This window comes from Corythoichthys intestinalis, chromosome 4, assembly GCF_030265065.1.
Source record: "Corythoichthys intestinalis isolate RoL2023-P3 chromosome 4, ASM3026506v1, whole genome shotgun sequence".
NCBI classification, from domain to species: domain Eukaryota; kingdom Metazoa; phylum Chordata; class Actinopteri; order Syngnathiformes; family Syngnathidae; genus Corythoichthys; species Corythoichthys intestinalis.
Genome location: NC_080398.1, coordinates 37,779,939 through 37,805,514, shown reverse-complemented (window position 1 = coordinate 37,805,514; position 25,576 = coordinate 37,779,939). Strand labels below are relative to the sequence as shown.

The window sequence follows — 25,576 nt, the reverse complement described above, 5'->3', positions numbered from 1 at the left end:
TTATAAATTATTTTTGTTTCAAATATAGACTTATAGACTGTATGTATTTCCCCAATTCTTTTTGATATACCGTATTGGCCCGAATATAAGACAGTGTTTTTTGCATTACAAATAAGATTGAAAAAGCGGGTGTCGTTTTATATTGGCGGTCTAGACATTATACCCATTCACGACGCTAGATGACGCCAGATATCATTGAAGCGATGTTCTGTTATGACAGATCTCAGCTACTCTCCCCATTCACGACGCTAGATGGCGCCAGATATCATTGAAGCGATGTTCTGTCATGACAGATCTCAGCTACTCTCAAGTTTAACCATTTTGCATTATTTTATTGCAATGTTTTTCATTATTCAGATTTGTTTCAAGACTACATTTAGTTAGACTTCACTTTGATGGTAAATGCAGTTATTGCAATTTTGTTGTTTTATCACAATAGATTGGTTTATTTACATTTCAAAAACCAGAAGCCAATCATTTACTAATGTGATTGCACTTTAGTTTACGTATTTAAATGTTCAGATATTAAGATTTGTATGAGGCAAAATAACATGCTTTTTCTCTCAAATATATTGTTATAATCATTTGTTTCAAATGTACTGTAATTATTTTTTGTATAAAAATTAATTTGGTGTTCAAAAAGTTTTGAAAAAGAGGGGTCGTCTTATAATCAGGGCTGTCTTATATTCGGGCCAATACGGTGTATTTGTTAAATTTAAAATCAGCCACCAAAGGATGAAAGCTGTTCACTAATTGTCATGCATGTCTAAAATTATCCACTTATAAGACAAAATTGTACTGTACCAGGTTGCGAAAGTAAGATGGCTGCTGCTGCAATACCGGGCTGCCCTGACCGGACAGCGGCCCTCCAAAAGAGGCTGAGCAAAACCGAACAGGACATCCTGTCATTGAGGACTAGGATCGCCTGCGAGAGAGCATCATGGGAAAAGAAGTTTGCAGAATTGCAAAGAAAACAGGAGACACTTCGCAATCAGGTAATTCGGTTAAGTCCCCCAAATTGTGAACATTAACTCTTTTGTGTAACAAGTTTGGCCATAGAAAGAAGAATTACATACATTTTTCAATGTCGCCAGGTCATCCTCGAGACCGGATCACTGATGAGATCTGGACAAAAAGTCGACAACGGCGATGTATTTGGCGAGTGCTCAAGCACAGGTAATATATAAAATATATTTAGTCATTGATAAACTACATCAAACAGACAAGCGATAGGGCGTGAAATTGAGATATAGCATCATCAGCGATACGGTAGCATAGAATAGGATGTCAACCACAGAATTCATAAATGATATTGACAGGTCGGATTCAACCTTCAGTGCCCCACGCCTTCAAGTAGGGGGCCATCCCACTATCCGCTTCAGTTATTCGCAGTCTGTTGCAGCGACACATGCAGCGAACGAACGCCAGATTTATGTTGAAAAAGTAAGAAAGCTGTATGACATACAAACAGGAAGGATTGTTTTAGGAAATGTTTGTTCGAGGATTCAAGGAAATTATTATATATTCTGAAACGTGAAAAAAAAATCAATGAGAGAAATTAGCCGCTACAGCATTGGCATTATACCTCGCAATTTTTATGTAAAATAAATGCTACCTGCACGTTTTTTTTTTTTTTAGTTTAACCAAGAGTCGAGATGGTTTTACGTTCATATTAATAAGGAATTCAGGGATTTAAGCATTTATTCACAAGAATTTTCATTGCAAAATGCTCTTTGTTGTAGGGCTAGAGGGCCGCCAAAGTGCCTTAACTAGCAGCACATTCGACGAATTTATGCAAATAAATGCTAACTACTTGTTTTTTGTTGTTGTTGCTTTCAACCAAGAATCGAGACTGTTTTACGTCCATATCCATAAAGAATACAGGGATTTCAGCATTTATTAAAAAGAATTTTCATTTTCAAAAAACTCTTTGTTGTACTAAGAGGGCCGCCACAGAGACTTAACTAGCAGCACATTTGACGTATTTACACAAAATAAATGCTAACTACTCGTTTTTTTTTTTTTTTTTTGCTTTTAACCAAGAATCGAGACTGTTTTACGTCCATATCTATAAAGAATTCAGGGATTAATGCATTTATTCACAAGAATTTTCAACAGGAAAAGCTCTTTGTTTACATATGGTGATCGCCAATTTCCTTACTGACCAGCCTCATAGTTTGCAACATTTACGTAAAATAAATGGTACCCAAAGTCTTTTTTTACTTTTAACCAAGAATCGAGACTGTTTTACGTCCATATCTATAAAGATTTCAGGGATTAAACCATTTATTCACAAGAATTCTCAACGGAAAAAGCTCTTTGTCTGTGATATGGCAGCCGCTGATTTGCTTACTGACTAGGCTCATAGTTTGCAATATTTACGTAAAATAAATGGTACCCGCAGGTTTTTTTTGCTTTTAACCAAGAATCAAGACTGTTTTACGTCCATATCTATACAGAATTCAGGGATTTAAGCATTTATTCACAAGAATTTTCAACAGAAAAAGCTCTTTGTTTACATATGGCGGCCGCTAATGTCCTTACTGACTAGCCTCATAGTTGGCAATATTTACGTAAAATAAATGCTACCTGCCCTTTTTTTTCTTGCTTTTAACCAAGAATCGAGACTGTTTTATGTCCACATCTATAAAGAATTTAGGGATTAAAGCATTTATTCACAAGAATTTTCAACTGAAAAAGCTCTTTGTTTACATTTGGCGGCCGCTAATTTCTTTACTGACTAGCTTCATAGTTGGCAATATTTACGTAAAATAAATGCACTTTTTTTGTTGTTGCTTTTAACCAAGAATCGAGACTGTTCTATGTCCACATCTATAAAGAATTGAGGGATTAAAGCATTTATTCACAAGAATTTTCAACTGAAAAAGCTCTGTTTACATTTGGCGGCCGCTAATTTCTTTACTGACTAGCTTCATAGTTTTCAATATTTACGTAAAATAAATGCTACCTGCAAGTTTTTTTTGCCCTTAACCAATAATCAAGACTGTTTTATGCCCATATCTATAAAGAATTCAGGGATTTAAGCATTTATTCACAAGAATTTCAACATAAAAAGCTCTTTGTGGTGTAAAGGCAGCGCCACAGTGGCTTAAAGACTAGCAGCACATTCAACATATTTACGTAAAATAAATAATAACTGCCCGTATTTTTGCTTTTAACCCAGAATCGAGACTGTTTTACTTCCATATGTATAAAGAATTCAGGGATTTAAGCATTTATTCACAAGAATTTTCAACGGAAAAATCTGTTTAGATATGGCGGCCGCTAATTCCCTTACTGACTAGCCTCATAGTTCGCAATCTTTACGTAAAATAAATGCTACCTGCATGTTTTTTTTTTCTTTTCTTTTAACCAAGAATCGAGACTGTTTTACATACATATTGATAAAGAATTCAGGGATTTAAGCATTTATTCACAAGAATTTTCAACTGAAAAAACTATTGGTTTCCACCCGGTCAGCTTTGACGGACATAGGCCCCCTATGAATCGGCCCCGTGCCTCGTATCTCGTCAACAATACATTATGAAGTCTATGTGTCAACATATCAACAGTTCCACACTAACAGGTGATTAACATGATATTGGGTTCCCCACCTTACATTGTCGGATTTGTGTACGTCCCACCCTGCCTAATCACGTGTCCTTTCGACTAACCTTCCCTCCTCTTTCTCCTCTAGGGCTGCAACTACCGATTATTTTTTTTATAATCGATTAATCGGACAATTAATGAAACGATTATTCGGATAAATGTCACTTTTTTTCCCAATTAACTTCACAATTTACCTTGAAGTTGTTTTAGGCATGTTGTAAGTAATAATGAAGACGTAATGGATGACTATTTCCTCCAGAAATAAATTTTTATTACAGCTTCCTGACTTAACTGTAGTCTACAACTGTACTGTTTTAAATACATAAAAATTGTTAAAGTTTTTCATAAAGATTCTGAGTATAAAACATAAAAAGAATGTCTCAGTACATACAGTATATCAGACAAAAGTTGTTTATTCAATAAAACTAATGAATCAGTTTTCTTTATCAAACAAATGTTTATAAATACAATCCAAATCCAATTTCAAAGCACACTCTCTTGTATGACAATTTACAGCTATAATGGGAGTTTGTGTTGAAAAGAGAATATAAAAGCTGTTATATGAATGGGTTTGTTTGTGGTTTCTTTATAAAAAGAAGTTGGATAACTTTACTATCTAACAATAACTCAAGTGCTAATATGCTTCTGCAAAAGACACCACAAAAGGACAGCAATAGACCTCTAAACATGATCATTCAATGCCAATCATCCCGTTTGAAATGGATTTGACGTCTATTGCTGTCAGTGGCAGTGAATCAGTCGAATATTTTTTGTTGACTCTTATATTATAATGTGAATTACACTATTTACTGTTAAAAGATGCAGAAATTAGCGTATTTATGTGTTATCACAACAGATCCTTACTCCGATCAATGATAGGCAGCACAGTGGGGAATTAGAAAAAAGAAAAAAAAAAAAAAGGGGGGGGGGCACCAAATGCAAAGACCTATCACATGCTGAATGGCTTTTATTGATTTAGTATCCTTTTACATTAATTTATTCATTTTCCAAGCTGCTTATCCTGACGAGGGTTGGAGGAGTGCTGGAGCTTTTCTCAAATATTAGTAATATTAAAGTTTTTGGCAAAGACTCACAATATTTTCCTAATAGTGTTGAGTGAAAGCCGGCATCACGACAAAGGGTCAGACGTTTCATCTCGAGGAAGCGTATTTTGCCCATCACCAGCACCGAGCTCCACGTCAGCTTCTTCCTCTTCAGCATCCAGGTAAAGCTCTTAATACTATCAAATTTATTGAATGTAAAAAAAAGTTTTATACCTGTTCCCAGCGTGCGATCAGGACGCTCTTTGGGCCCACACCGTGTTTTTGTACCCCACTCCCCCATGGACCTGCAACTGGGTCACCGGGTCCGAATCATGCTGCCTTCCGGGCGGATCAGCACAGGCGCCGTCCGTTTCCTGGGCCACCTGCAGGGGGAGTCAGAGCTCCATATTGGAGTGGAGCTCCAGACACCTGATCACGGCGTGCGGGACGGACACCACAAGGGAATCTTCTACTTTGACTGGTGAGAGCACCAAGCAGACACATTGAATACAAACTGAAGATTATATATGGCGGAAAACAGGTGACTTGAAGTTCCGCTCTGAGACCCTCAATTTGGCCAACTTTCAAAATTGTCCGAAATGCATGTGTGATACATCATTGGAAAGCTTAAAATCTCAATTTTCTGGGGGAACAAAAGTTTTGAACAGGAAGGCATTAAAAAAAATTTTTTTTTTTTTTTAAACAGCAAAACCCAAATTGGAGGCGAGAGCAGAAATGAAGACGCCACGATTATAACGAGATATTATCGTGTACTTACCTTGTTTTGATCCAAAAACTCCATGTAGCATGTATCACCGAGTGTCAAGACACAGCTGTAAATAGCCACAGCCAGATTTTTAAAATTTTATTTTATGGGTGAAACATGGTGATATAACAAGGGTTGCGATGCAGAAATCGCAGACAACAAGGAGTGGTTGAGATTTTCTTTTTCATATAGTTACCCTTTGAAACGTTATTTTTCAATTTTTTTTTTGTTTGGATTGATTGTTTATCATCTAACATATCAGGGAAAATGTGACAGTAACAAAAAAAAAAATACCATTAAGCAATAGTTATGAGGTAGATATCCGTGACTTTTTTACAGACGCCAAATTTTTCATTGTGAGGTAATTCGTTTAGTTTAAAATATGCGAGTGAATAATTTTTTAGTCGTTTTTTTTTTTTTTTTTAAATAAAATTTAGACATCAATTAATGATTCGAAGCTTAAAATTACAAACATTTTGAATAGTAAATATAATTACTTACCTTCTTTTTGTGGCTAGGTTGAAACAAAAGCAGTTGCGCGACGTCTGTAAACGAGGGTTTTCAGGGTAAAACGGACCAATTCAAAATAGTTCGGAGGCTTTGTGCGCCATGAATCTGCTATGGCAGCATATAGACATATTGTTGTTTCAAACACAACAGTTGTTTTGGCTGGAGTGCAAGAGCAGAAACTGCTTTTTCAGTCTTGTCTGTGTTTTTCGCCATATGTATATGGCGGAAAACACTCAGGTGACTTAAAGGTCCGCTCTGAGACCCCAATTTGGCCAAATTTCAAAACTGTCTTATATACATGTGTGATACATCATTGGAAAGCTTAAAATCAGTTTTATCTGTTTAAAATATGCGAGTGAATGAAAGTGATTTTTAAAGTAGTTTTGTTTTTTAACCGAAATGTGTCACATCAATTAATGATTCTAAGCTACAAATGACAGACATTTCGAATAATAGATATAATTACTTAGCTTCTTTTTATGGGTGGGTTGATACAAAAGCGGTTGCGCGGTGTCTGTAAACGGGGGTCTCCAGGGTAAAACGGACATATTAAAAACAGTTCGGGGGCTTAATAAGCCATGAAACTGCAATGGCAGCATATAGACATATTGTTCTATCAAACACAACAGTTCTTAAAAAAAAAGGGGGGGTGCAATAGCAGGAACTGCTTTTTCAGCCTTGTCTGTGTTTTCCGCCATATTCAGTATATATCTTTTAATGACTTCTGTCATTCTTTGGAATACTAATTCCCGTTTCTCTCTCCCTCTGGTGCAGCAAACCCGGCCACGGTGCCTTTGTACCGTTCCACAAACTACTGATGGCCTGGGAATGACACTGATCACCCGTTTCAAACTAGAGGCCCGGGGGCTAGATCCGGCCCGCCACATCATTTTGTGTGTCCCGCTCAAGTAAATTACGCGCACTTCACACGCAGAAATTAAGGGGGGGGGGGGCAGCCCCTCCTGGTGGCCTAAAATGTCATTCCATATGATTGACTTTCCAATATATGAAGTTAAAATTAAGACTTTGCTGGTAAAATGTTGTCCGTAAAAAAGTTTTAAAGCAATAAAAAAAATAAAAATAAAAAAATTAATAAAATGAACAAAAAAAAATGTTATAATGGGTCATAATTATTTTTCAAACAGATCATGTGACTAGCACCTTAAGTCATTCACTCCCAGCCATTTTCTCCGGAGCAACCCCCTTCGCTCCCGGCTGTTTTACTAGTTTTTGACTGATTTTGCAAGGCCCACAGAAAATTCTGTTCTATTGCTATATAAATATGGAACCCACCAAAAGAAAGATTAGACTCTCTTCTTTCAGCAGGAAAAAAAATAGTTCATACCTTTTTCCATTCTTTAGAAATCAGCGTTAGTAAATAGCTTAGTTTGAGCAATTTTCCAATTTCTGAAGAAAAAACAGAAATTGAGCTTGTTGTAAAACCATACATTTCAAACATAACTGACTTCAACAAAGCCATTTTTCTCTTTTGTGACATCCCAAACATCTGAATAATGTTTTCGTTCTACAAAATAACATAAACAACAAGACAAATAGAGCTTTTGATAGCAAAATAACAATTTATTTACACATAACTAAACTACTGAACTATTAGCGCACATAACAATTTACTTGAACATAACATCCAGGGAAAGCTCTCGGCTGCTCCCCGTTGAATGAGGTAGCTCCCAGTAATCTGATGAGTCCAGATCAAGATCGGTCTCAATTTTTTCATCATCTTCATCGTTGGTTTCAACCTCTGGCTCAGGAGTAATGCAACGTGAGCGCCGCAGAACGCGTGTGGAGTCGCTGTTGTGGCCGTCTCAGCAGACGGGGTAAACTTCTCTCTCATCACCATCCGTCTCATCAAGATCAATTTTTTTTAATCCTTCGTTGACGATGGTTTCGTTTTCTTTTCAACACTCCTCCAGTGTTGCTTGGCCCCCCCCCCCCCCCCCCATCGTTCTCCACATTTTTCTCACGCGTCTTCACAAGATCCCTCCAACTTTCGTTTCCTGACTTTTTCTTCACTTCCTTTCTTGGCCTGAGATGAGTTCTTGCCAAATGCGCTATTGCCCTCTAGTGGCCAGTTTTATTGCTTTAAAATTGGTTTTGAGCATTGTTCATTGCAGTTTAGTTGCATCAGAACCTAGAGATGCCTCTTGGAAAAAAAAAAACGTAAAAGATGTATGAATACGTTTTTGGGACACTGAAACAATAAAAAATAGAAGATATTTATACGTTTTTGGGAGCAAATGAGTTGAGGAGGGTCATTTGCTTTGCTTAACCCCCCAAAAAACAAAAAACACCTGAGGACAGAAGAGGGAAGATGGATAGACTGTACATAATGTTTTCAAACCTAAACTTTCAACAGCTACAGAGCGAGAACCAAGGATTGAAGATGTGGACTATGAAATGCCGGAGAGCACCACCAAAATGGTGAACGGAGTTTCAGTTTGCGCCACTAAAGACGTTAACCGTCTATATATATTTGGGCTGCCGAAGTTATCACATTTGCAGCCACCACTGACAGTCATTGATGCCCAACTTCCCATCATGCATTTGGGCGGAGAAGGAGACGTTCTTTATCGTAACATGCCTTGTTAAACACAACGCAGAACATACTGTATACCATTTGCAGCCACTACTGACATTCATGGTTGCCCAACTTCCCATCATGCATTTGGGCGGCACAGTTTAGTCACTACAGTATCATTTAGTGAAAGCACAACAAAAATATTCCTATCGCTCAAAAAAAAAAAAATGTTCACAATAAGAAAAGGGCTCAATGGAAAGAGAACTGGCATTCCCAATCAAATAGCTAGACGGTTTGAATTGCGGTTAATTACGATTAATTAATTTTCAAGCTGTGATTAACTCAATTAAAAATTCTAATCGTTTGACAGCCCTGATATATATATATATATATATATATATATTTTTTTTTAAATTATACTTTTGGGAAAAAATGTGAAAAAACGTCTTTTATGTATCTGTTTTCAATGATAAATCTGAACAAATATATTGAACAGAAAAAAAATATATATATATTTTTTTGCTTGTGCGCGATTTCACCTATCGTGGCGGGTTCTGGCCCCCATTAACCGCGAAAAACGAGGGATTACTGTAATTTATCGACAAACAGTTGTCAATTTGTTTGACATTAGTTGTCAATTACTCGATCAATTGCGGCAGCTCTCCTTGGCAGACATAATGACCGTACGAAGGAAACTATCCCTACACCAAACTCCCAACTGACACAAGCGTCCAAGGAGTTGAGCATGACAAAATAAAAAACTTAAATTCAGAGATATAAAAAGCTGATTTGTGTAAGGAATTTACCACGTTGAAAGTACACTATGTGTCCAAAAGCCACATGATAATATCTTAATTCGCTATCTCAAAAACCGGTTGAGCATAAAAAGAGACAAAAATAAAAGTTACAAAGGTGGATGTGTGGTTAACTCATTCACTCCGGTTGAACTTGGAGGGTTGAAAGCTATTTTTCGCTGCCGTCAGTGGCAGCCAATGATTAGTGTTGCCATCAAGTTAAACAGTTAAGTAAGACCTTGCAATTACTTTATGAAACAATGAAGTTGACACACATACATACACTTTTCATACTGTACATAGTTCACATTTACTCTCTCCTCTGAGGTGTTGGCTATGCAATTAAATCGGTTGCCCTAATGCATAGCTTGCATATTGGGGGAAAACACAGACAAGGCTGAAAAAGAAGTTACTGCTCTTGCACCCCTTTAAAATAAACTGCTGAATTTTGCAAGGGGTGTACACACTTTTGTGATACACTATCGTCAAACGTGACGTCACGAACATGAATAATTAACTAAACATTATTTAGGCTCCTACATTTGCCTTTGCATTGCTGGATCATATCATAAAATGCTTCAAGCCACAATACGCTGTATCAATTATGAGGATTCTTAGAGCGTTTATTTGACGTTTTATGTGTTCTTACAATTGCACAATGAAACATTCTAGACGGTCTGTTCATATTTAGAGGAACATTGCATTTTGAGCTCTTTGGTTGAGAATCTCGGCTGCCAGTTTCTCAGCGCTCATCACATGAGGGTACATGTCCATCACTGCATCCACCTTTTGAGGACCAAAAATGGCTTGCAGGTTCTTGCGCACTTCCTGTCTTTGGGAGTCAAACTGCTGGTAGCCCCGCTGCTCCGAGCTGGAGCAACTATAGGAAGATTGAACCGGGCCCGGGAATGGGTGACATCTTCGTACATGGTGCGATCCGTGAAAAGGATCCGACCAGTAATTTTGCGAACATTGAGGAGCTGCGTTAAATGGACTTGGTACACTGCGGTTCTGCGCTGAAAGCAGCGATGAACCTGCAGAGTCGAGGCTTCCGGCGCAACCACAGCATTGTCTGGGTCCAGCACAAACATCAGAGTAACGACTTTCATAAGAGCCAAGACCCGAATCCAAGTACTCATGAGGGTTGGTGGAGTGGTAATGCGTCGACCCAGAACACTTGGGAGGCACGGGATTATGATCTTCCCAGTACAAGACTTTGTTTTGACTAACTTGAGAGGGATGTGAAGACCACCGATGGTCTAACATTTCCAGCTCCTGAGGGCGTAGAGGGGGCATGGACTGAGACGGTGGGTGTGACAAGCGTATGTTCTCTTTTATGGGTGAAATCTGGGCTTTTTCTCTCAGTTCGTCAGCTACAGACAGGTAGGACTGGTTGGCTCGCTCAGGGTGGTAGAACTTGCATTTCATGCCGTAAGTGCACCTTTTGTCTGAGGGGGAGAAAAAAAAAAACACCAAAGTTGAAAACTCGAGGCTGCGGTTCAAACTGCAGGTACAGTGGGCAAATACGTATTTAGTCCACCATTAATTGTGCAAGTTCTCCCACTTGAAAATATTAGAGAGGCCTGTAATTGTCAACATGGGTAAACCTCAACCATGAGAGACAGAATGTGGAAAAAAAAACAGAAAATCACATTGTTTGATTTTGAAAGAATTTATTTGCAAATCATGGTGGAAAATAAGTATTTTGGTCACTGTTGGGTCTAAAACTTGTTCTTTAACTTAGTTATTTACCCAAGGCAAGCTGAAAAAAGGCAGGGCATAAAGTGAGACAGAGTCAGAGAGTTGCCGTTTTTCAACCTGCAGGTTGGGAGAGTTCCGCGATCAATGCTGTCTCATCGAAGTCTCTCTCCGAACTCCCCCGCGCTGCTAACTTTTATTGAGGGCTTGTTGATGGGCGGAATACAGTTACAACACTGTTGTACAACGTGGCAGTATTCTAGTCATTGATTGAACAGTACTACTTGATTAAATGAACAGTCACACTCCTGAACAGGCAAGATATCTTTGTTTTGAACACACATTTGCACTCAAAGTACTGTAGCTTGGTGGAAAAGTACTGAGACGTTGTGTGATGAATCAACATATAAGTGTGTACTTATCAGCAGAATGTGAGCAATCACAGGTAAGCACATTATTATGGGCTAAAACTGTATTCTTCATAATAGCTTGGGAGTGCACGTATAATAGCTGTGGGAGAGCAAACTGTCATAATATATTTGGCATTCAATTTATCTTACAGTCACCTAGAAACAAGCAAGATTTCTGGCTGTCAAAGAGGTCTAACTTCTTCTAATGAGGCTCCACTCGTTACCTGTATTAATAGTAGAGGCATGCGAAATTTCCGATTCTTAGATTATTCGCGATTCCGCCGTGGAAGATTCGAGAACGATTCACAAATATCCAAATTCCGATTATTGAATTGTACCAGGTAAAGCGAAAGTAAAACACAGTCAGAGCGAGACGCAATGAGGAACGGACCGAGAGTAAATATCATGTTCAACTCATGCCGCTAGATAAAAAAAACAATAATCCCAGTTGCTAGTTGCTACAAACATACGGCTACAGTAGATATCAAATATATGTAGAACTAGATGCAAAATGACAGACGACGTCAGTGTTAGAACATCAGGGGTCGCGTTAACCGAATATTTTCCGTCGTTGACCGGTTTTTTAAAACGGTGACGGAAAAAACTGAAGACCATCCGTCATTTTGACAGGTTGCAATTCACACCCCAGACCACGGGGTGGCTGGTGAGCATATTAATTAGCTATTGTCTCTCTTGATGCATGACGTCGTTGGCCTTACTCGGAAAAATGTCAAGGCAACTGAGTGTTTGCCTGGCATGGCCAGACTGTTCTCCCTGTATTTTTCAAACACTGAGAGAAAAGTCTGGGACACAGCCTCTCGAGTAGGTACAAAATCAATCGACAAATCAGATTTGTTTATTTGCGTGATGTGTTCTTTACGATCAACGTCACTCTTGCGCGCCGAAAGTCGTCTCTACAACAACACGGATGGCGAACGGGAGAGCCGAGAATATATTCCAATCCGCGGTAAATTCAGTTTTAAATGAGCTAAAACACATTGACAACAGTCTGTCTCGCGCTAGCCATGTTGAATAAACTCCGTTCTCCTCGTATGTTTACTTCCGCGCGCAAGTCCCTCGTCCTGCCCTCGTCGCTTTGCTAACAGCACGCTGATTGGTGCACTCCGCTGTCTGCCTCTTGTTAAGCTTGTTCGACAGAATATTAATTAAAAATGAATGAAAACTAAATACAATTGAATATGTCTTTATTATCATTTTAAAAATGTAAGTGACGGGTAAAAATAGATTATGACCAGATTTTTATGACACTGTAAGTCAAAATGACAGACAACGAAAAAGTCTAGCGCAACCTCTGGAACATGTATTATTGAACAAAGATGCGAAATGACACTTTCCGGCGTAAGTAAACAGCCGCCATCCTAAAGCAGTAGACCTCTCTCGAAGACTGTTGTAGCGGACCTAATTTACTATTTATCTAAAATACTCCTAAATCGGCAGAATCTTGTCTTGAATCTATCTTTAAATTATGAAATAGTGTTAAAACTTTGACAAAAGTAGACAGAAGAGAAATTATGGAATAACAGGAGCAATTTTAACAACTGTAACAGTTGATTCACAACATTAAGTTAATTCAGTGCTTCTCAATTATTTTCTGATACGCCCCCTCAAGGAAGACGTAAATGTTTCACGCCCCCCCAAACTCTGCCGCCACTGTAAATAATATCATTTGTCTATAATATTACTATTATAAGTCCGCCTCTGCCTCACATTGCATCTTTTTTTTCTATTAAGAGAAAATAACAGATCAACTTATAAAGTATAATTTTATTAACATTTTTTGGTTTGTAACAGAAAAGACAACGCATCATTTTGCTTGAATTAAAAAAAAAAAAAAGTCACATCGAAACTGCAAAAAAAGCGCATTCTCGGCGGCCAAGGGAGAACCGTTGGTGAGGGCGGTCGTCGTGACGATCCCAAGCCGAAAATGGCACTTCTCGGGCGGACACGTGAGAACCGGAGAAGACAGTGGGTCGCTGCGTGAGTCCGGCCCGAAAACGGCTTTCGAAAACGGCGCACAGCTCTCCAGCTCCTTATGAGTCTCTTCCGTGTGCTCTTGCTTACTTAAAAAAATACTGCGCGCACTTTGAAAATGAGAGCGCCACTGCCACCCACTGAGTGGATGTGCAAGTACACTTTATTCTAGTACGGCAAAAAAAAAACAAAAAAAAAAAAACATGCTCCCCGAGGTCACACGCGCCACCCCTGGCATCGGTCTGCGCCCCCCTGGGGGGGCGCGCCCCACTATTTGAGAAGTACTGAGTTAATTGAATGTAGTTAAAAGCTGCTGATACTGAATGGGGACTGGAGTTTTATTTTTACTGTTATTTTTGTATATTTGTTTACTGTTATATGTTAACTTCATACTGAAATAGTAGTTTGGTTTAGCCTGAGAGGATTTTTGAACAATTTTGGAACTAATGTACAAAACATAAAACATAAAAAAAAAATTTAAAAAAAGGAGGGGGGTGCATCAATAATTGTTTTATAATCGAATCGAAGCCTCTGAATCATAATCGTAATCAAATCGTTAGGTGCCCAAAGATTCCCAGCTCTAATTACTAGCACCTGTTTTAACTCATTATCGGTATAAAAGACACCTGTACACAACCTCAATCAGGACTTTTTTCTTTCTTTCAGAAAGAAAGCTGACCAATACGCGGGGTCTGAAAGGCAAATTGTTGTTGGATTATCTTTAAATACCCGCTACTTTTTGAGCAGAATTCTAGCTTTGTATAGACCCTACTCACATGATGTCACAACCACGCCTCCGCGCCATATTGTCCGTCAACTCGTCGTGTTTACGCATTACCGCTACGTAAATTCCTCCTATTATGGCGTGTTTTTCTGCTCGTTAACATTAATAATCAAAATGGTGAAGGCGTGTGTGGCGGTTGGTTGCAGTAACAGGGAAGATAGACGGAGAGACTTGAAGTTCTACCGTATTCCGAGAGACCCGGAGAGGAGAGCGAGATGGACGGCTGCAATTGAGGAGAAAACTGGGCACCAAACAATCACCACAGATTATGTAGTAGTCATTTTATATCTGGTAAGATGCATTTAATATATATTTAGAGGGTTTTGGGCTGACAACCACAATTAAGATCATTGCGAGGCTAATCGCCGACAACATACAGTTTCAAATTCAAGATGCTTATTTCTTCCACCATCATTATTTTTTGAATAATATTTATCTGGTACCAAGTGAAAGAAGCCGGCCTCGTTTACGGATCATCAGTTAAACAGGTGTGTCCAAACTAGTGATGGGTCCGTGAAACCTCATGAAGCGTGTCGACACAGTGACACATTGTGTTGACACAGTGTGGATACTGTATCATTGAAAACTGACACCTGCTGGACATAAAAAAACCCTACAGGCAACCCACTTGACAGACTGACACTGAATTGATGACATAGCATGTAAAATCAAATCATTTAAGTCTTTGCATTCATATTGCATTAGTCCATATCTTTACATCATGTGAACATATAATGTGAAAATGTAAGTAATAATGAATGGGTGAATAAGGAATGCCTGTGGACTTTTTTTTTCTGATAAAATTTTATTCAAAAACCGTTTTGTTTTTTTGTTTTTAAATTTAGTTGTTGTTGTTTTTTTTTTTTTTTTAACAAGCCTGCTGTGGACAACACACTCGCATGGAACCAACAATGCCGGCATGCACAAGAATTTCCAGTTGAAAGAGGTTTGGATAAGATATCCATTGGCTCCTCCAGTATCGAAGAAAATCGGCATTGCGTGCCATGTTCGGCTCAGCCGTGCATCGTTGCACTTTTGCAATTTCATCTACAGTTGCATTTCCTCCTTGACTCCCCACTTTGTCATCTAAGTGCTACCATAGCCCGTCAGAAAGAAATTGAAGTGGACAAAAAAATAAATTATAGCTTAATTACAGATTTCTAATAAATTACCAAAAAAGTGACTGTGTGAAAATAAAAGGAATGGTTCTATACCTGTGTTTATTTGGGGATTATCAGAAACTTCATTCTCATGCTTGGCCAGTAATGCTTCAGCAATGAGGCGGTGGCAACTGTTTTTATATGACAGGTTAGTCATATACAAAGTACAAATGCGACATTTCACCTGCAAAAAAATAACTTTTGATAGTAAAATCAAAACTTTGGGGATCGCGTAAGGACCCGATAATTGCAATCTGACCAGGATTCGAATCCACGCGCACGAAGTGTTGGGACGAGAGGCGTTTGCTCTGACCACTATGCTAGCGGATCAAACATTGGTGCGTAGTTTAAAGACAAGGGACGGCAATCGACGGACCCGCGTGCACCCGTCACACTAATAAACTAAGCTTTACCTTAAAATTAATTGTATTTTGAATGAATGATGACAAGTGCGTTTTCCCTGTCTTACGTCCATTTCCACAGCAGGTAGACAACGAGGAAGTAACCGTGAGATGTGGACTGTTTCAGCAACTCCCTCGCGTTGACAGACGCGCTTCCTTTTGAACCAGTTTGCCGCGTCATGACTGTGTCGACACAGTTCAATGAGTTCATGCATCGGTCACGTGATTTTCTTGTAGCGATACGCGCACCGACGCAGGGGTTGCTCCGTGAGCTCGGCGCGCGCGCCGGCGCATTAGTATCACTGGACCCATCACTAGTCCAAACCTTTTGCAAAGGGGGCCAGATTTGGTGCGGTAAAATTGCGGGGGGCTACCTCGGCTGATTTACATTGAACAATATATTTAAACAAATTTTAGCAAGCCCTTCTGTGTGTCACATTTGCTTTATTATTATTTTTAAAAAATTCATAATTTCATCAATTTTGTCTTTGTGACGTTCTCTTTCGACACTCGGGCTCTTGCGAAATACTGCTGCTGTGAAATTAAACTAGCTTCAAGTTGCTGCGTATATCTTCCCTGTAATGTTGTACATGTTAGCTTGTCTTGTTTGTTAGTATCGCGTCACATCGAACTCTTTGAAAACAGCGACTGTCTCTTTGCAAATGAGGCAGACACAGTTGTTGCGTATTTTATTGAAGAAATAGTCCATTATCCACCTATCCTTGAAGCGTCGGCCATCGCAGTCAACTTTTTTTTTTTATTGATTGTCGCCATTTTAGAAAATTGGAAGTAAAGGGTCACACGAGGGTAATGTTGCTTATAGTGCTGCTGTTAAAGTTTTTCAAACTTCCCTGAGAATACGCTGAGTTTCTGTGGACAAGATAGTTGTAAATATCAGGGTAGCAGATGTCAGGCAGAGACGGTGAAGACAGTGGGCCGAAAAATATCGATTTAGGAATCAAATATGGATCTGGCGAATGGATTGACCGAAGCTTTTCCACATAACGCCTTTTATGCAACACATCCAATGAGTTTACAGCGTCTGAAAGCACCGGGGCTTCCATGAATTGCACTATAAATTGCACGACAAATTGAAACCATTGAGAATAAACAATGACGGATAATATGGTGGCCGGATACAGCGACACGTCATTGTGTGACGTTGGTGAGTGGAGTCTATAGGCTAATGTTCCTATTGTTGAAAGCTCAAAAGTGTGTAATAAACATCTAGCACATTTATATTTTGCATTTTGTTTTCTTACTGTACCGAAAATGAACCGAACCGTGACCTCAAAACAGGGATTTTTGTGTACCGTTACACCCCTAGTGTTCATGTGCCCCTTTTGATCTTTCAACACCTGCCCATCCATTGGTCTCTGCACGGCCCTGATAGAGTTGTTCATCAAAAGCTTGCATTGTGATATGTGTAGCCTAGACTTTGTACATCTAATTTTGCCACAACGGAAAGTAGAATTCTCAATGAAAACATACCATATGGACATAGCTGCTTCTTTTCCTCCTTCGGTAGTGGCTTTGTCCTCAAGAAGTTGTCAAGATTGGGACCGTGACGGCCCAAAGGGTCATCTGGGGGCATGAACCTGGTCCACAAAAGGCAATTTCTCTGATTCAGAGCTCACAAAGCTAACGTGGCTTGCTATCAAAAGCAGCCGATCGCTTACTTGTCGTTCACAAACGAGTACATGAGCAGCCTCTCTTCAATGCATTTCTTCCACTCGGGTCGTTCACTCTGCAGGTCACGATAGGTGTCGTTGGACACGATCACGCCGTCCGTCTCGTATGCCAACTTGACAATGAAGCGGTCGTCGTAGCAAACTACTAACTTGCCGCCCACACGGCGTGACGGAGTGAAGACTACCAGTTTCTGCTTTTCCAGTTCCATCAGGATGTGTTTATCTAGAAATTTTATTGCGATAAAGTCAAATCATGCCTTGGAACTTGTGCGTCAGTGTCTAATTGACCAGAAATCAATTAAGAAGTATGAACTGATATAATTTCACTTGTACATAATTTCTCTCGAGCGTATGACTCAACCGCTGACTCATATAGGCTGGGCACCTACTACAATAACACACCATAATTAATCATTCTGTTGCTGTCTTGTAATGTAGCAAAGTACAAACCTGTCATTACTATTCATAATTTTTCATTTATCTGTACCTTGATCATATCTATATTTCTGGCTTTCACTGCACTACTGTTGCTAAAATACAGTGGGGCAAATAAGTATTAAGTCAACCACCAGTTATGCAAGTTCTCCAACTTGAAAAGATTAGAGAGGCCTGTATTTGTCAACATGGGTAAACTTCAACCATGAGTAACAGAATGTGGGAAAAAAAATAGAAAATCACATTGATTTTTAAAGAATTTATTTCCAAATTAGAGTGGAAAATAAGTATTTGGTCACCTACAAACAAGCAAGATTTCTGGCTGTCAAAGGTGTCCTTCGACAGCTCTTTAGTTTTGGCCATAGTAGAGTTTGGAGTGTGACTGACTGAGATTGTGGACAGGTGTCTTTTATACCGATAATGAGTTAAAACAGGTGCCATTAATACAGGTAACGATTGGAGCCTCGTTAGACCTCGTTAGAAGAAGTTAGACCTCTTTGACAGCCAGAAATCTTGGTTGTTTGTAGGTGACGAAATACTTATTTTCCACTGTAATTTGGAAATAAATTCTTTAAAAATCAAACTGGTTTTTTTTCTTCTTTTTTTCCCCACATTCTGTCTCTCGGGGTTGAGGTTTACCCATGTTGACAATTACAGGCCTCTCTAATCTTTTCAAGTAGGAGAACTTGCACAATTGGTGGTTGACTAAATACTTATTTGCCCCACTGTATTCTTTATTGCCAATTTCACCAATTGCGTGGATGGTCTCAAAAAATAAGCCATTCGGAAATATTGGGTGCTTTCAATAAAGACTCAAACACTAGATCATAGACGAAATCAGAAGATGACATCATTGCATTTCGTTCACAAGTTCACTTGGCTGGGTTTTTGAATTTGCATATCATTTTCAATTGAGAATGTCAAGACGCAGCCAAGTAAATTATATGTCAAGGTCAGCAACGAGGAACAAAAGTACTTCCTCCTGCGGCTCTCCCAGTATTCAACAAAAGGCAGACATTTTTTCTTCCCTGTTAACACACCTTGAATTTAAAAAAACTGCTCCACCCTGGTTTTGTGCATGTAAAAGCGTGACAAGGCCTTTATTGTATGGTTGCTGTGAGATTCAAGTAGGCATAAAGAGCTTGCACAAATAGTGGATTATTTAGATTTACATGAGTGAGTCAATGAACAAAAATTTAGAGGTCAATTACTGTTAGTATGGACAAAAGCGACAGTGTTTTGCCGTTTTGTCATGTTGCTTGGTTGGCACAAATGCAATTTAAATATAAATATAAATCAATAATAAACACATAAGATAGACATAAGCATAAACAAGATATAAGTATTGTTATATTATCTGTCTGTAAGTGTTTAAATGAACATTGGGGGTTACACACCAATGACATAGATGCGGTTGATTACCATTATTGTCTCAAGTGTTAGCATTAGCCAACAGTGTTGTGAATAACGGTGTTAGAATATAATGGCGTTACTAATGGCGTTATTTTTTTCAGTAGTGAGTAATCTAATTAATTACTTTTCGCATTTTGGCACCGCCGTTACCATTACTGAGGTGGGAAAGGAGTGCATTACTATGCTATGTTGGTCGAATGACACAAGAAAAGTCTGACAGAGACGGACTCACGGAGACGAGAGAGCAAAGCAGGAGTGGGGAAGACACCGTTGCAAACGCAATGCTAGGTAGCTCCAATAATACCTGACTGTAGCCGATAGCCTACAAACTACGCCCACATGATGCTATAGTAGATATCCCATATTATAGTCTAGATGCAAATGACAGACACGGCTGCATTGGCAACATGTATAAAGGACTCGATGCGTTAGTAAACAGCCGCCATCTTAAAGCAGTAGACCTCTCAGGAAGGCTCTGTTGTAGAGAACCTTCCTAGCGAACCTGAGTAACTTTTTTTTTGTCTAAAATGCTCCTAAATCTGCAAAATCTTGACTTAAATCTATCTTTAAATGACGAAACAGTTTAAAAACTTACACATGTCGAAAGTAGACAGAAGGGAACTAATGCAATAACGGGAGCAATTTTAACAACTTTAACGGTTGATTCACAACATTAAATGACTTCCACACATAGCAAAGGCTAATATCTAGTTATCGCAATATCCGCAATACCCCTGTGTCTATGGGGCGCCGTTTGTAAAGCAGCACATGCTGAAAATTGTGACAACATTTTCTCACATTTAGCGCCACACAGTGTTTAAAATGGTGTGAAATTTTTAGTCACTTTCTTTTTTTTTTTTTTTTTTTGCACATTTACAATATTGTTTATCAACTTAAATATTTATTTTTAAATAAGAAGTTTTGGACCTGATTGTTTAAATCCAGAACTAAATATTTAATTGAAATCTTAAACTTATATCCTATAACGGTCGGAACAAAATATTTAGCTTAATATGCAAATTCAAATGACTTAAGACCGGAAGTAACAAAATAAAAGCTGGTGGAGCAGCTCAGACTGTCTGTTTACGTTGCTTGAAAATGAATAAAACCTACTCAACGGTGGCAGTCTGCTCTTAGACATGAGTCATTGTGATAATAACAATATATAGGTAAAATACATATTTAGGAGAAACTATTTAAAGAGTATTTTGTGTGCTCCAGCTTTTATTTTGTTACTTCCGGTCTCCTGTCATGTGAATTTGCATATTTAGTTCCAACCGTTTCCAGATTTAGCATTTAGGATATAGGATATAAATGTAATATCTAAATAAAATATTTAGCTCTGGATTTAAACATTCAGGTCCAAAACTTCATATTTAAAATGAATACTTAGGTTGCTAAATAATGATTTAAATATGGGAGGAAAAAAAAAAAAAGGCATTCTAAAAATGTTACACCACGTTTTCTACACTGTGTGGCGCTAAATGTGAGAAAATGTTGTCATAATTGTCAGCTTGTGTGTCTTAACAAACGGCGCCCCATATGTGTCTAGTTAAGTTTAGGGTAAAGAATTGGACAAGGGCCAATTGTCCCAAAAACCCTTTACACTTCACATTGTGTGACCTGTTTTTTTTTTTGTTTTTTTTTGAGAAAAAAAAAAAAAAAAAAACCACAAAAATTAGCGCCAGTTACTTTGTCAAGTAACTAATTACTCTTACATTCAGGTAACTGAGTTACAAACACAATTACTTTTTGGGAGAATTAATTTGTAACTGTAATTAATTACTTTTTTAAAGTAAGATTAACAACATTGTAATAGCCAATATTATATAATATTCTTTTGGCTTATATAATTCTCAGTTTGTATTTAAGTTTGATATTACCTCATATATTTTCTCATTTTGAATGACTGAAAAGGAAACTCATCTGGATTGCATCATGTCAATCATTTCAGCAGGTTGTGATCATTTGCATGCAAAATAAGGGCGGTGAACTTAATTGCTTGTCTGCGAAAAGAACATTCGTTCCTATTTGATTGACCTCACCTTTGATGGCCGCCTCAGGTCGGCTCTGCTCTTTCCGCCAAGACGGAACAAACACGGTAATGGCTCTGTGTCCTCTCTGCATGAAGAAGTTGACTGCCAATTCAATGCCTCGGCATGAGAACACTTCTTTGTTCCCGTGACTGACAGAAAGGAGAAAAAAAAAGTTTTCATGAGTGGTAACGGTTACATACATTGGATATCTACTAGTGCTGCAACAATTAATCGATTAACTTGAGTATTCGATTAGAAAAAAAAATATTCGAATTAAATTTTGTTGCTTCGAGTATTCGCTTAGTTAAAGTGGCATTGTAAGGTTTATTTTGAAAGTGTTTGCATTAAGTTTTATTGATTAGGGTGGGTACACTGCCCTCTGGTCTGCCTCATTTCACATGGCTGAATCCAACTGCTCCCTGTTAAAACCAACATAAGCTAAGTTTTTGTTTGAGTTAATGTTTTTTATTTGCATTCTTAATTTTATTTTATAGGTATATTTGGCCGTTTTTGTGGGAATATGTGTCTGAACCATTTGTTAAGAGCATTGTTTAAAAAAAAAAAAAAAAAGTCTGCATTTTATCGCATTTAAGCTAGCGGGCTTTTGTTATGTAAATTAGCCAATAACTTTTATTGTACATAGATCCTCATTTATTTATTTTATACCATTTGAAGCTCAGATCAGGTTTTTAATTTTTCATGTTCCTTATCCGATTACTCGATTATTCGAACTAACTAGTTCATCGATTAATCGACTACTAAAATAATCGATAGCTGCAGCCCTAATATCTACATATCATAATTTTCGGACTATAAGCTGCTTTTTTCCCCTCATTTTGAATCTTGCGTCTTATTGTCCAGTGCGGCTTTTATGTTGATTTATTTGGGTTAATAGGTTACACATTATTTGAGAGCAGCGTCATAAGACCGTCATAATTATGACATGACACTGTCATGAGCATTAATGAATGCTTATGACAGATATCATTAAGTGTCATCCGTTAAATTATTTCACTAACTCCTTTTTTGTCCAGCTTGTTACATTTACATCCATTCAAAGTGAGATAATTTGCCGTATGACACAAAATGACATCTGTCATAAGCATTCATTAATGCTCATGGCAGTGTCATGTCATAATTAAGATGGTCTTGTGACAGTCTTATGGTGCCACTGTCAAATTAATTGTTACCAAATACCATATCTAGCAATTAATGAAACAATTGGAACAGTAACTGAAGAAATAATTAGTATAGAACATGAATCTTGATATTTTGATCTGTAGCGCTGCAATGCATGCTAGGAGGCATGTTGGACGACAACAGTGTTTACAGCAGGTGGCAGCAGAGGTGGATTGTTTCTTCCATGGGAGCAGTGATGGCCAAATGAAGCTTCTTGAAGCAATGAAGCTTTGCAGCCAATTGGTTCGAAGCTTTATGGTGGTTCGTTTGGTCTGATGACATCTTATGATGATGCTGACAAATACATTGTTCTCGGTTAATATCTTTTGATCTATATAAAGTGGAGCAAATAAGTATTTAGTCAACCACCAATTGTGCAAGTTCACCTACTTGAAGAGATTAGAGAGGCCTGTAATGGTCAACATGGGTAAACCTCAACCATGAAAGACAGAATGTGAAAAGAAAACAGAAAATCACATTGTTTGATTTTTAAAGAATTTATTTCGAAATTCGAGTGGAAAATAAGTATTTGGTCACCTACAAACAAGCAAGATTTCTGGCTGTTAAAGAGGTCTAACTTCTTCTAAGGAGGTCTGACGAGGCTCCACTCGTTACCTGTATTAATGGCACCTGTTTTAACTCATTATCTGTATAAAACACACCTGTCCACAATCTCAGTCAGTCATACTCCAAACTCCACTATGGCCAAGACCAAAGAGCTGTCGAGGGACACCAGAGAGAAAATTGTAGACCTGCACCAGGCTGGGAAGACTGAATCTGCACGAGGTAAAACGCTTGGTGTAAAGAAATCAACTGTGGGAGCAATTATTAGAAAATGAAGACATACAAGACCACTGATAATCTCCCTCAACTGGGGCTCCATGCAAGATCTCACCCCGTGGCGTCAAAATGATAACAAGAACGGTGAGCAAAAATCCCAGAACCACACGGAGGGACCTAGTGAATGACCAATAGAGAGCTGGGACCACAGTAACAAAGGCTACTATCAGTAACACAATGCTCCGCCAGGGACTCAAATCCTGCACTGCCAGATGTGTCCCCTGCTGAAGAAAGTACACGTCCAGGCCCGTCTGCGGTTCGCTAGAGAGCATTTGGATGATCCAGAAGAGGACTGGGAGAATGTGTTATGGTCAGATGAAACCAAAATAAAACTTTTTGGTTAAAAAACAGGTGTTTGGAGGAGAAAGAATACTGAATTGCATCTGAAGAACACCATACCCACTGTGAAGCATGGGGTGGAAACATCATGCTCTGGGGCTGTTTTTCTGCAAAGGGACCAGGACGAGTGATCTGTGTAAAGGAAAGAAGGAATGGGGCCATGTATCGAGATATTTTGAGAGAAAATCTCCTTCCATCAGCAAGGGCATTGAAGATGAGATGTTGCTGAGTCTTTCAGCATGAGAATGATCCCAAACACACAGCCAGGGCAACAAAGGAGTGAGAAGCATTTCAAGGTCCTGGAGTGGCCTAGCCAGTCACCAGATCTCAACCCCATAGAAAATCTGTAAAGGGAGTTCAAAGTCCGTGTTGTCCAACGACGGCCCCAAAACATCACTGCTCTAGAGGAGATCTGCATGGAGGAATGGGCCAAAATACCAGCAACAGTGTGTGAAAAGCTCGTGAAGAGTTACAGGAAACGTTTGGTCTCAGTTATTGCCAACAGGGTACGTAACAAAGTATTGAGATGAACTTTTGGTATTGACCAAATACTTGTTTTCCACCATGACTTGCAAATAAATTCTTTAAAAATCAAACAATGTGATTTTCTGGTTTATTTTTTCCGCATTCTGTCTCTCCTGGTTGAGGTTTATCCATGTTGACAATTACAGCCCTCTTCTATTTTCAAGTGTGAGAACTTGCACAATTAGCGGTTGACTAAATACTTATTTGCCCCACTGTATCTGTGTCGGTTTGATATCGGTATTGGATTTTTGGAGTTGGACAATATCGGGATATCGGTTATTGGTTAAAAAGTCATTATCAGACAACTCCATCTAGCTGTATATACAACAACATACTTTTTTGTTGCTTTCCACACATGATTAATACTGTGCCATTCTTCTTACCTCATGGCGACATTGCTGCCATCAATAACGATTGGCCTCAACTCAGACCCGGCGCACTTCTTGCCCTTGAGTTGAGACGACGTTCTGAGTCCTTGCCCCAAATTTGAATCCTCTGGACTGTTAGCACTTCTTTCTTCGGATGAACCGAACGCAACCCGGCGACTCTGTACCAGCTCCTCCAGCACGGAGTTGGTGTCCGTGCCGAGACCTAGCTTGGAGAGCGCAGCGTTGACCTCGGTTGCGGAGTAACCCAGTTTTCGAAAGAAGTCCACTTGAAGCTGGAGTTCAGAGCTCTCGAGAGAAATTGAGCTCAAACTAGACGAGATCGAATCCATACTCTCTTTCCAAGAGTAAACAAGACTGGTAACATCTACCATTGACTAGTGTTCCTGGAGAAAGAAAATCCTTTTTTAGGAGGTCACAATCATTTACGTCAGGATAAAACCTTGACCAGAACTCACTTTGGAACCGCCAAATGCCTCAATCAGTTATTTGGATCTCATTTCACCTAGCAAAAATTGTCGCTACTGCATTCTTTGGCTGTGTTTGACAATCCTTTATGTTGCAGACGCCCAACACACCGTAGGAATGTGAAGAATGCGAAAAAGTCCTGTACCCTCGGCTCATGCATTACTCTTAGCAGCATTGAATTGCAGCGATAAGAAAGCAGCCCCATTTGAAGGCATTTTGTGTAAACAACAATAAAAATGACAAAGTAAGAAGAAGAGGAGCTCACAGCACAGCCTCAGGCTCGGGTGCACAACCACACAACATGACAGGAAAGAGCCACTTTGTCCTCAACACAGCAAATGTGATACGAATGGATCGGTTTGAAATGGACGGTTTACAACCTCACTCAAGGTGGTGAAGCACTTACTCATGCCATTGACATTACCTCTCTAAGACTTTTGAAAAATGTATAAAATTACAAACTTACCTTGTTCGTGGATTCTTCCCCTTCTTGAGTGACTGAAGAGGCCTGACTGTTTTAAATTACAGTATAGATAGAATGAACAACACCTTCCTCCTCCC

General features: G+C 38.8%; 2 protein-coding genes across 3 annotated transcripts in view; one reads left to right on the top strand and one right to left on the bottom strand.

Moving 5' to 3' along the window:
* The window catches only part of LOC130914380 (centrosome-associated protein 350), a 21,043-nt gene extending 4,215 nt beyond the window's left edge, over window positions 1-16,828 (top strand). For both annotated transcript variants that reach the window (XM_057833505.1, XM_057833506.1), the window contains exons 4-8: window positions 808-995; window positions 1,095-1,176; window positions 4,720-4,834; window positions 4,897-5,133; window positions 6,703-16,828. In XM_057833505.1, coding sequence (XP_057689488.1) covers window positions 808-995; window positions 1,095-1,176; window positions 4,720-4,834; window positions 4,897-5,133; window positions 6,703-6,760 — 680 coding nt within the window. In that variant the 3' untranslated portion in view covers window positions 6,761-16,828. The remainder of the gene's footprint in view (window positions 1-807; window positions 996-1,094; window positions 1,177-4,719; window positions 4,835-4,896; window positions 5,134-6,702) is intronic.
* On the bottom strand, window positions 8,906-25,576 carry LOC130914365 (endoribonuclease ZC3H12A). The gene is made up of 6 exons (XM_057833474.1): window positions 25,482-25,576; window positions 24,545-24,933; window positions 21,288-21,427; window positions 17,383-17,617; window positions 17,195-17,301; window positions 8,906-10,706 (listed from the first exon to the last, which is right to left on the bottom strand). Exons 2-6 carry the CDS (start codon window positions 24,919-24,921, stop codon window positions 9,946-9,948), a joined length of 1,620 nt encoding a protein of 539 aa, XP_057689457.1. The 5' UTR covers window positions 24,922-24,933; window positions 25,482-25,576; the 3' UTR covers window positions 8,906-9,945.